This window comes from Triticum urartu, chromosome 7A, assembly GCF_056163025.1.
Source record: "Triticum urartu cultivar PI428250 chromosome 7A, HENAU_Tu73, whole genome shotgun sequence".
Classification (NCBI taxonomy): domain Eukaryota; kingdom Viridiplantae; phylum Streptophyta; class Magnoliopsida; order Poales; family Poaceae; genus Triticum; species Triticum urartu.
The window spans coordinates 28997090-29009534 of record NC_141879.1 but is presented as its reverse complement, the minus strand read 5'-3'; the positions used below and the strand labels follow the sequence as shown (position 1 = coordinate 29009534).

The 12445-nt window shown below is 48.5% G+C and overlaps 1 protein-coding gene across 1 annotated transcript; it reads left to right on the top strand.

The window, feature by feature from the left end:
* Window positions 1-8258: 8258 nt before the first annotated feature.
* LOC125518652 (putative membrane protein At1g75140) lies at window positions 8259-10522 on the top strand. Its single transcript, XM_048683471.2, has one exon. The coding sequence runs from the start codon at window positions 8325-8327 to the stop codon at window positions 10311-10313; it is 1989 nt and encodes a 662-aa protein (XP_048539428.1). The 5' UTR covers window positions 8259-8324; the 3' UTR covers window positions 10314-10522.
* The last annotated feature ends 1923 nt before the right edge of the window (window positions 10523-12445 follow it).

Below are 12445 nucleotides of genomic sequence, written 5' to 3'. Positions count from 1 at the left end.
ATGGATCAAGCAAAGAAAGGGTTCTTGCCTGTGTTACAAGGTGTGAAGTTGAGTAAGACTCAATGCCCGACCACTACAGAAGGTAGAGAGAATATGAAAGATGTTCCCTATGCATCAGCCATAGGATCTATCATGTATGCAATGCTGTGTACCAGACCTGATGTGTGCCTTGCTATAAGTTTAGCAGGGAGGTACCAAAGTAATCCAGGAATGGATCACTGGACAGCGGTCAAGAACATCCTGAAATACCTGAAAAGGACTAAGGATATGTTTCTCGTATATGGAGGTGACAAAGAGCTCACCGTAAAAGGTTAAGTTGATGCAAGCTTTGACACTGATCTGGACGATTCTAAATCGCAAACCGGATACGTGTTTACATTAAACGGTGGAGCTGTCAGTTGGTGCAGTTCTAAACAAAGCGTCGTAGCGGGATCTACATGTGAAGCGGAGTACATAGCTGCTTCGGAAGCAGCGAACGAAGGAGTCTGGATGAAGGAGTTCATATCCGATCTAGGTGTCATACCTAATGCATCGGGTCCAATGAAAATTTTTTGTGACAATACTGGTGCAATTGCCTTGGCAAAGGAATCCAGATTTCACCAAAGGACCAAACACATCAAGAGACGCTTCAACTCCATCCGGGATCTAGTCCAGGTGGGAGACATAGAGATTTGCAAGATACATACGGATCTGAATGTTGCAGACCCGTTGACTAAGCCTCTTCCACGAGCAAAACATGATCAGCACCAAAGCTCCATGGGTGTTAGAATCATTACAGTGTAATCTAGATTATTGACTCTAGTGCAAGTGGGAGACTGAAGGAAATATGCCCTAGAGGCAATAATAAAGTTATTATTTATTTCCTTATAATCATGATAAATGTTTATTATTCATGCTAGAATTGTATTAACCGGAAACATAATACATGTGTGAATACATAGACAAACAAAGTGTCACTAGTATGCCTCTACTTGACTAGCTCGTTAATCAAAGATGGTTATGTTTCCTAACCATGAACAATGAGTTGTTATTTGATTAACGAGGTCACATCATTAGTTGAATGATCTGATTGACATGACCCATTCCATTAGCTTAGCACCCGATCGTTTAGTATGTTGCTATTGCTTTCTTCATGACTTATACATGTTCCTATGACTATGAGATTATGCAACTCCCGTTTACCGGAGGAACACTTTGGGTGCTACCAAACGTCACAACGTAACTGGGTGATTATAAAGGAGCATTACAGGTGTCTCCAAAGGTAGATGTTGGGTTGGCGTATTTCGAGATTAGGATTTGTCACTCCGATTGTCGGAGAGGTATCTCTGGGCCCTCTCGGTAATACACATCACATAAGCCTTGCAAGCATTACAACTAATATGTTAGTTGTGAGATGATGTATTACGGAACGAGTAAAGAGACTTGCCAATAACGAGATTGAACTAGGTATTGGATACCGACGATCGAATCTCGGGCTAGTAACATACCGATGACAAAGGGAACAACGTATGTTGTTATGCGGTCTGACCGATAAAGATCTTCGTAGAATATGTAGGAGCCAATATGGGCATCCAGGTCCCGCTATTGGTTATTGACCGGAGACATGTCTCGGTCATGTCTACATTGTTCTCGAACCCGTAGGGTCCGCACGCTTAAGGTTACGATGACAGTTACATTATGAGTTTATGCATTTTGATGTACTGAAGGTTGTTCGGAGTCCCGGATGTGATCATGGACATGACGAGGAGTCTCGAAATGGTCGAGACGTAAAGATTGATATATTGGAAGCCTATGTTTGGACATCGGAAGTGTTCCGGGTGAAATCGGGATTTTACCGGGTTACCGGGAGGTTACCGGAACCCCCCGGGAGCCATATGGGCCTTCATGGGCCTTAGTGGAAAGGAGAAAGGGGCAGCCCAAGGTGGCTGCGCCACTTCCCCCTCCCCTAGTCTCCCTCTCTCTTTCCCCCCTTGGGAATCCTACTTGGAATAGGATTGGGGGGGGGGAGTCCTACTCCCGGAAGGAGTAGGACTCCTCCTGCGCCTCCCTCCTTGGCCGGCCAGCCTCCCCCCTCTACTCCTTTATATACGGAGGCAGGGGACACCTCTAGACACACAAGTTGATCCACGTGATCTATTCCTTAGCCGTGTGCGGTGCCCCCTGCCACCATATTCCTCGATAATATTGTAGCGGAGTTTAGGCGAAGCCCTGCTGCTGTAGTTCATCAAGATCGTCACCACGCCGTCGTGCTGACGAAACTCTACCCCGACACTTTGCTGGATCGGAGTCCGGGGATCGTCATCGAGCTGAACGTGTGCTCGAACTCGGAGGTGCCGTAGTTTCGGTGCTTCATCGGTTGGATCGTGAAGACGTACGACTACTTCCTCTACGTCGTGTCATCGCTTCCGCAGTCGGTCTGCGTTGGGTACGTAGACAACACTCTTCCCCGCGTTGCTATGCATCACATGATCTTGCGTGTGCGTAGGAAAATTTTTGAAATTACTACGAAACCCGACAATAACGGAGTCTCAAAATTGCCACCTTATGACGCAATGGATGAATTTGAAGGTCAAGGCGGCTGTTGGCTCTGTTTATCCTACTGAACCCGGCGCAACTTTTCACTACCGGCCGATTCCAGAAGGATATGCTAGGGTGATGGTGGATGAGATAACGGAGGGATTTGAGGACCTCCAGCTTGACCACCCTACCGGTGAAGGGGAGACTCGGCTGGGGTCTGCTCTGAAGACTCCATGCCTATGGCGGAAGGAGCTCATCAACCTTCCGAACTGGACGCCACCGCCTCCTCCTCCTCCTCCAGCGAGTCAGGGCACTCCGCCTCCACCGCCTCCTCCTCCGGCGAGTGACGATCAGGGCCCTCGGCCGGCTCCTTCTCCGGCGCGTGGCGGCACTCCGCCTCCTTCTCCGCCTGCGCCGACGCGCCCGAACAGCCAGCCTCCTCCTTCTCCGCCTCGTCAGCAAGGGCGGAAGAGACCTACCGCCGCTCCAGCTGCTCCGGCGCGTCGTAGTCCTTCTCCTCCGCCGCTTAAGCAAGTAAAGAAGACAACCGCCCCGTCTGCTCGGTCGGCGTCTAGCAGTACAACCAGAGGCGGGAGGACATACAGATTCGGTCCTTCTCTGAAGACTCCAGAGAAGTTACCATATGAGAGGACCCTGGAGGAGAACGCCGAGATCGCGCGAGAAGAAGTGAGGAACTTCTTTGAAGGGGCGAAAGCAAAGAAACATCCACCTCCGGAGGAGAAGGTAGATCGGGTGAAAGTGAAGCGCACTCTGGCTGCCCTGACAAAACCACCGAAGTCTGATCCGCCGAAAGGAAACTATGACCGCATTATTGGAAAGGAATTTGCCGAAGCGGAGCGGTCGGGAAGTACTGTCAGTGATCAAAGGCTGAAAGAACGACGAGCTGGGAAACAAATTGCCCAGCTCGGCGAACAAGCGAAGTAATCGTGCCCCCCGCTCAAGGTGCCTAGCCACAACGTCGATAATGATCCGAGGATGGTGCCCGGTTATAGCAATCTTGCAGATTACCTGCCCGACGAAGTACATTATGAACCCATGGAGGTGCAGATACAAAGATACGAGTACGGGAAGCCTCTCGTCAAAGATGAAAGATCTCTATCAACGATGATGCGAAGATTGCATGATTGGTACTTGAAAATCTGCAGAGACTCTGGGGGGAGGAGTACTTTGTATGTGAAAGTTAAAAAGGAGCATGACCTCGTTGGAATTGATCTGTTGCCTGTTCCATTTGAGGAGTTCTATCAGTTTTTCAATCAATTGGCCCTCGATAAAACAACGGTCGCCTGCTACTGTCTATAAGTAGTACTACTTCTGTCATTAAGTTTCTCTATATAGCTTAGCTCTTTCATTGCATGTATTTATAATCATCCTCACTATATTACGCAGATTGAAGATCGTCGAATTGAAGAAAAGACAAGTCGGTGATATTGGGTTCATTAACACATATCTCATAGATGCAACTCAGGTTAAACTTCATGCCGCAGCTACCGAGGCCAACTTGCTACGATCGTTCGTAATAAATCAAAACAAAGATATAATACTCTTTCCTTACAACTTCAGGTGAGTGTTACTGTCTTGTGCGTATTCGGTTTCCCTTATATATTAGTCAAGGTTATAGTAATGTAATTCATGAGTTATGCATGTGTGTGCAGTTTTCACTATATTCTCCTAGAGATTAAGCTTGAGCAGGGAGTAGTAACCGTCTTGGACTCTAAACGAAAAGATCCCAAGGAGTATGCGGACATGACTGAAATCCTCAAGAAGTAAGTTAAATCGATCATTATCCACCATATCAGCAACTTTGTTCATTTCCTGATATCAAGTAATTGTTTTCTTTGTCCGGCAGGGTTTGGAGAAAATTCACCAAAACAGTTCCAGGACTGCCGAAGGAGCTGGAATTTAGACACCCGAAAGTAAGTACTATAGTAGCATGTTCCGCGCATCTCCTAGTGATTCAAGCGCTAGTTTCATCAATACCATTTAGCATTCTTGCTTATCAGTTTGATTGACCTCTATTTCTTGTAAAGTGGTTGTGGCAGGAACAAGGGAATGATTTCTGTGGATACTACATCTGCGAGTCCATCCGCCACACGACCTGTGAGCGGGGCGGGTACTCTAACGAACAATATGAAGTATGTAAATAACAACATTCACAATTTTATTTTATTACCATCATTTGTGTTGAGTTTCATTCATTTATATATATATGTATTGACCCCCTTCTTCAAATTAGATGTTTCGGAAGCGGGATGAACTCCTAGCACCAGCTCGCATGCAAGCAATTCAAGAGGAATTGGCGGCATTCTTTCTTGACCACGTGATCCCTGAAGATGGAGAATTCTATGTGGACCCTGAGTCCGTATGATTATATTTGTAAGAGATAATTATTGTATATATGTAGCCGGTAGTGTCAGATAGATATACGAGAACTTGTTGTTCGACCAATCTCTCGAAGAAGGAGAGGTGGTCGATATCACTTCTCTCTATATATATGCATATATGTTCATGACGATCTTCTGTTTCCTTCGTTTGCTTACTAGCTAGCTAGCGTGTCTAGTCCTCTCTATATACGTATGTATAGTACGTAGCGTCGACCAAGCACGGACATAACAGAGGACACTTCTCTCTATTAATTATAACTAGCTAACACAATATATGAAACACCTAAATTAACCCCCCAAAACCCCCAACCCCCCTCCCCCTTTCAAAAAAAAACAAAAACCCCAGCCACAGAAGTGCTGACGCGTGGATGCCTATTGGTCCCGGTTGGTGCCACCAACCGGGACCAAAGGGTCTCCTGACTGGGCTCTGCGCACTGCCCACGTGGAGGGCCTTTAGTCCTGGTTCTGGATTGAACCGGGACTAAAGGGGGGAGGTATTAGTACCGACACTTTAGTCCCGATTCCGGAACCGGGACTAAAGGCCCTTACGAACCGGAACTATAGGCCCTTTTTCTACCAGTGCTAGTCTTGCCTCAAAGAATAGCTCATGTATTGATGATGATATTGTTTTCCTGATCATGAGCATTGTTAGGATGCTATCAATAATTGAGAACACCATTGTCGTTGGATAGACCCAACTTATGATTTTTTTTTACTACGGACCCAACATATGAATTAGTGAGAGATGTTTTTGTTGTTATGTTATCGGTAATTTCATATAACTTTTTCATAATTGCCTAGTTCCTTAGACCATGAGAATATTGTATATCAACATACCGTATGGTTACTTTGGGGTTACTGTGGCCCTATTTGGTTCAGCTTTTATCGACAGATTCCTCTGCCGCGCAGTAGAATCTGAACCAAAGGGCGAACCCAGCAGAATCGGATTCCGGAAATCCGCTGCCAAAATCTGAACCAAAAGCGGAAGCAGTCCAGGACGTGCTTTCCAAAATCTGATTCCGCTACGGGCCAAAATCTGAAAAAGCTGTATCAGCTGGTTTGCCAAATGACCTATATCTTTTTCACATTAGATTTTCCACAGCTGTTTTTCCACAACAGATTTTTCACATCTGCTTTTAGAAATTCACAGTCGAACCAAACAGGACCTGAATGTCACTCCGTAACTTGATGTGAATAAAGGTGACTTACGGGTATACTGGAAAAATATGTCTTGATATCGATAGTTCAAGATTGGGATCCTCTCACGGTAGAGAGATACCCTCTAGGACACTTGGTGTTATTGTATCTTTATCGTCTGGTCAGACACTGGTGGTTATGATCACGGGATGGCGGAACACAGACACAAGTAAAGAAAACAAAACCGATAACGAGGATAACCGGTATAGTGATCAAAGTATTGATAACTCCACTAAGTTTTACTCCACTCCTTATATATAACGACGTAAAGTTTCATTTTTTCTAAACTTATGCAATTCTAGTGTACATTGCAACTACATATTAGCACATATATAGAAACTAAACATAAATACGAATGTTCAAGCCAATCACGAATATAGTTTATAAATCAAATTCAGAGTTTACAAACTAAATTATTCAAATATGTACACACTGAATGGTCCAAATGTAGCAAATAACACGTGATAGAACAACTAGGAAGCACTATGACGTTGCCAGTGATGCTCAATAAGATCAATGAGGCCATGGTGGATAGATGCCATCGCAAGGTACTAACCCCATCGAGTAGTTGTGCCCATTGACCGAGTAGTTGCAAGCAGGTTGGCTTCGGAGCAAAGTAGTCTCATGATCTTGGCACGGCCCTCATCTCAACCTCTTCAACTACAATTCAAACGGCTAGGTTCAATCTAAATGGTTCGGTTCAAAAAGAAACGAATGAAAAAACTCATCTAGGTAATTCGTCGAACACTTGTGGTGTGGTAGTGATGCACCAGCCAGCTACCGCCGTTTCAGCCAAACCGGCGGGTGGCGAAGCCTGAAAATGACGTGCAGCGGCATGGAAGCAAGGTCAGGGAGCGGCGGCCTCTAAAGAGGAAGAAAAAGTGAATCAATCCGTCGAATCGGTTATGGCGACGACGACGACATTTCACCTCGATTCCGGCAACGGCGATGGTGGACGAACGGCCTGGGCGTCTGGCAGAACGGCGACGAGGGCCAAGGGAGGCAACGCTGTAGCGACTAGGGCCGGCAAGCGGTCACCGGCGAAGAGGTAGTGGCGGTGGGGAGGGGGGGGGGGATATAAATACGCGAGAGTTATGCTCCAAGTGGTAGCGGCGGAGTAAAAATAGGGGTGGGATTGACGCTGGAGAATAATTTATCCTCCGCTAACGGCTATTGGGGATTGACTAGGTGCGTGCTAGAGGAGGATAAACGAATTTATCCTTCTCTAACACCGGACAAAGGATCGGTTAGAGTTGCCTTAAAAGCATCTCACCACACTCCTCAAAACTCTCACATATCGAGATGGATAGTCCTCACTCGATCGGGCACAGAAAAGCCCGTCCAGCAAGACTTTTCAAACTTCCCTCATATGTTCGAGCATTCCAAACCTAACTCATATATGGTGAAGAAATGAGGCTGCCCAAACATCCGCAACATCATCTCGACACATTCCGGACCAAATTATCACTTCCCCTTTTTCTCTCTTCATCCCCTCTTAATCACATGCAAAAAAATAAAAAGACGACGTTCAAGTAAATGTAGTGAAGCGAAAACGTAGAGTTACTACAATTACTAGTAGTACGCCAAAACCAGATGGAGGTCAAGTAAATAATTGTAATGAAGTGAAAACGTAGATTTTCCTCTCTTTTACAGCCACAACGATCCACAATTACTAGTAGTATTGCCAATTACATCCTCTCTACGTTTACAGCCACAATAATTGTAATACAAGTCATATATTACAAAAAATATATCAATATAAACTTTAGATGTTCTATTTTCAAATGATATAATTTTTATGTTATATAGTTTATATTAGGGTGATAAAATTGGCAACCTAAGTATACGCGTAGGATTTGTAAACTGAAACGGAGGTAGTAGCAGAAACCAGATGGAGGTCAAGTAATAATAAATGTAATGAAGTGAAAACGTAGATTTTCCTCTCTTTTACAGTCACAACGATCCTCTCGTCCATTGCATTGCACCTGCGCACGCAAACGAAACCAAAATAAAAGACGCGAGGCTACCGGCTGACCCGCGGGGCCCACAGGCGTCGCCCCGTGCCTGACGTGCGGGCCCGCCGAGGGATGGCCCTCCCGTGCCACTGCCACTCTCCCCGAGAGCAGATCCACCCCCGCTACTCGAGCCAATCCCGACCTCCCTGCACTACGCGCACCCAAAACCCTGCCCCCCCACCCGCTGACAGCCATGGCCCACCGCGCCCCCGCCGCGCTCCTCCTCCTGCTCGTCGCCGTCGCCGCCGCCGCGTCGGGGGAGGGGCCGGCGTCGGAGGTGGTGGTTGGGGAGGAGACGGCGGAGGCGGGGATGCTGGGGCAGCTCGCGCGGCTGGAGGCGGTCGCGGAGTCGCTCGCCAGGTCCGTGCGCGCGCTGGAGGCCGCGCTCGCCAGATCCGCGGGCCCGGGGCCGCCCCCGCCCGCGCAGCCGCAGCAGCAGCAGCAGGAGGAGGTGGCGGTCTCCGACGCCGTGGCGGAGGAGGCGCCGGGCGGGGGCGGAGCGGGGCGGCGGGCCCCGCAGGGCGTGGCGGTGACCAAGCGCCGGCCTTTGTGGTCCGAGCGGTTCGTCTTCGCCGCGGCCGTGCGGCTCGGGGACGGCGCGCACGCGGCCGCCCAGGCCGCGCTGCCCTACGAGGACGCCGACGGCCTCACCAAGTACTTCGCCGTCGGCGACTCCCTCGGCCGCGTCTTCGTCTTCTCCGCCGCGGGGGACGCGCTGCTCGAGCTCGGCCTGCCCCCCGGCGAGTCCTCCTCCAGCCCATCCTCCCCGGTGACCGCCCTGCTCGCCTACCTCTCCCCGCGCCGCGCCGACTGCCTGCTCTTCGCGGGCCACGCGGACGGCTCCATCGCGGCGCACCGGCTCACCGAGTCCTCCCCGCACGGCGACGACTGGCTCACCCTCGCCGCGGCCTCCTCGCGGCTCCTCGTGCGCGGCCTCGACGGCGCCCCGGTCCTCCACCTCGAGGCGCACCACGCGGGGCGGTCCCGCTACGTGCTCTCCTGCGACGCCGGCCGCCGCATCCGCGTCTTCACCGAGAACGGCACGCTCTACGGCACCGCCATCGCCTCCTCCACGCCGCTCGCCTTCGTCAAGCAGCGCCTCCTCTTCCTCACCGAGGCCGGCGCCGCCTCGCTCGACCTCCGCTCCATGACCGTCCGGGAGACGCCCTGCGAGGGCCTCGCCGAGGCGCTCAACGGCTCCCGCCCCAGGTCCTACTCCTTCGACCCTTCCGAGCGCTTCAAGGCCTACGGCTTCACCGACGCCGGCGACCTCGTGCACGTCCTGCTCATGGGCGACGTTGCCAACCTCAAGTGCCGGGTCCGGGCCGTCAAGAAGGCGGAGGTCGACAGCCCTGTTGCGATACAGACCATCAAAGGTTACCTCTTGGTGGCCAGCCAGGACAAGATCATGGTGTACAACACCTCGTCTCAGTACTATGGGAGGGTCGGGGCGCCCCGGCCGCTGTTCACCACTGCCATTAGGGACATCAAGGCTGTGTTTGCGGGTTCTAGCGCCGTCATGTCAGCCGCACCAGCTGGGAAACCTCTTATTGCCGCGGACCGTGAGAAGCTCGTCATCTTGGGGCTTGGGGATGGTTACATCGCCATATACCGTTCCAACTTCCCGGTGTACAAGCCGGAGAGCAATGCTGTTGTGTGGAGTGGCCCGGCGCTGCTCTTCCTCCTCTTCTTGATTGGCATCTGGCAAGTCTATGTGAAGAAGAAGGATTCGTTGGGATGGACACCGGAGGAGACGTTTAACACCTCGGTCACAGCTCCTACAGGGAGCATCTTGAATCATCCAGCCAGTGAGCGAGCATTCGCAGACAGCACGACAAGAGCTGCTGATCGAAGCTATGTGGATGGCACGACCAGAGCAAGCGACAGAAGCTATGTGGATGCCACTGCAAGATCTACTGACCGAGGCTATGCTGAGGCTACCAGGGCTGTGGACCTACGCGGCGGGGCGTTGAGAAGTGCTCCGAGAAGGTACGTGTCCCCTACTAGGTATGCAGGGGCAGCCGGTATTCCGTATCGACCTGTTTCGGCCGAGCCCGGGCTTAGAGGAGCCACTCCAGAGCTGAAGTACCGAGGCCCAGGTATGGAGCCCCCTGGTTTCCCCAAGAAAAGGGAGACATTGTTCTCGAACAACCAAGCCGTAGTAGATGATCACGTCGAATGAGGCCGCCGGACTGTCGGTGCAGACAGTCGCCCCTAAATTTTGGTCTGGCTTGAAGTTCCTGCACCTAAGAGGGATATATGCCGCTGATCCACCCGCCTGTTGTTGTAAGTTGTAAAACTCAGGAAATGTTTGTATGGTACGAGTACATTATGGCCATTAGGATATCCGGCTGCAAATGGTGGAATAACATGAAGACTATGGGTTGCATCTGTGCATTTTACAATTAGAGGGACTCCAACCGTCTAAGCATGTTTACTTTGCTTTTCACCTTTAGCAATGTAAGGCAATCACTCTAGTCTCAAGTTTACAATGATCTCCAGCTGTGCTGGGATGCTTGGAGTCCCTCTACTTCTGAAGTGGTTTTCTAAGTAGCAGCATAAGATTCTCTTTTTATGGTAAATAGCAGCATTAGATTCTCTTTTTATGGTAAGTAGCAGCATTAGATTCTCTTTTTATGGTAAGTAGCAGCATTAGATGTCTTAGTTGCATGTGAAGATTTGCCCCAGCATTTAAAGTTTTAAACTAGGAAGAACCAGTAGATTCAGTCAATTACATTAGCATTCTGGTAGCCATAGGCCATATGTTCAATGTTGCTGAAGATGCAGGGACATCTTTTTGTTCTTCTGAGAACTTGCGAAGGATCGATCTGTGCACTCTAAAAAGTTTGGTGCGTCACGTGCTGCATTAGAGCTTCCGTTTCCTGTCACTATCTAATCCCTGTTCTATTTTTTTCTGCATCAATGTAAGGATGATCTGCTCACTTTCATTGAAGATACTTTGGCAGTGCTTGATAGCGCCATTTACCAAATCTGCTGACATGGACATGGGGGTGCAGTTATCCAATTTTGAGTTTTTTTTTCTCCTTGTCCGTTTCTCGTCAGTTGTGGCTCCTTCTATCTGCTTATCTGCTTCACATTTGGACGATAACAACGTTTTGTCTGCTTCATATATGTATGCTCCCAAACGTACATAAACATCTTTCTTTTAGTGAAAATGTACATAAATATCTTGTGACAACAAGGCCGGGTTCCGTCTATGCATTTCATACTATCCATGGGTAGGTCTAAGTCATTTTTTATATGCTTTTCATCTTCAACTTTCACCTTTAACAATGTAAGGACATTGCTATCAAGTTCATAATTACCTCCAACTTGCTGGGATGCTTGAGATTGCTTTGGGACTGAATTTCTAAAGTAGCGGCATTGGGCGTCTGAGCTGCATGTGAAGATTTGCCTCAGCATATATTGTATAGAGGTTGCGTCAATCAATTCGGATTGGAGGGAGTAGAACCAGTAGATTCAGTCAATTACTTTTAACATTCTGGTAGCCATAGGCCATATGTTCATGTTGATGTGAAGATGCAGGGGTATCTATTTTTTTTCCAAGAACTTGCGATTTGTGATTTTTATTTCAGGAACATGTGACTACTCAGGAAGGGCACGGTTTGCCATGTCACGCGCTGCATTGAGCTTTCATTTTCTGTCGCTACATAATCCTTGTTCATGATATTTGTTGACATTAACGTGATTTTTTATCTGTTTTTTAAATATGCATATAATATATTTTTAAATACACGATGTAAACTTTTGAAGTGCACGGCAAACTGTTTTAATGTAGGGTGAACTTTTTTTAAAAACACATTGAAAATTAATTCAAAGTCCACGATGAACCTGTTAAAAGTACACCGAACGATTGTGAAAACACCATGAGCCCAAAAAGAACCGGAAAAAAAAGAAAAAAAGAAAAAAAATGGAAAGAGAAAACTGGGTAAAAGGAACGAACAGGATAGGAAAAAAATCGAATTAAAAATCCTGATACTAGCGGGCTAGTAGGAGGAGGAAGTAACACACAGAGGAAAAAAAACGCACCAACTGTAGGTGGAATGAAACACACAGAAGGAACAAACAAGTTGTAAAGACAACCGTGCTACATGAAGTTGCACAACAAGTGCAGTTTGGTGCTAAAGTTGAAAAATACGGAAAATTGGTGCCAGAACCTGTCCCAGCGTGCACGCACGGTCCAATTCTCGTCTACATAAGTCATATGTAACGCTTCGCCAGTTTTCCTCTCGTCCCTGGCGGCTGCAACCCTAGCCGCCGCCAGGGCCAATCTCCCAACGCCGTTCTTCGGCG

Bases quoted from the DNA above. Each gene is read 5' to 3' on its own strand.
- LOC125518652 (XM_048683471.2), top strand. From the start codon at position 8,325: ATGGCCCACCGCGCCCCCGCCGCGCTCCTCCTCCTGCTCGTCGCCGTC.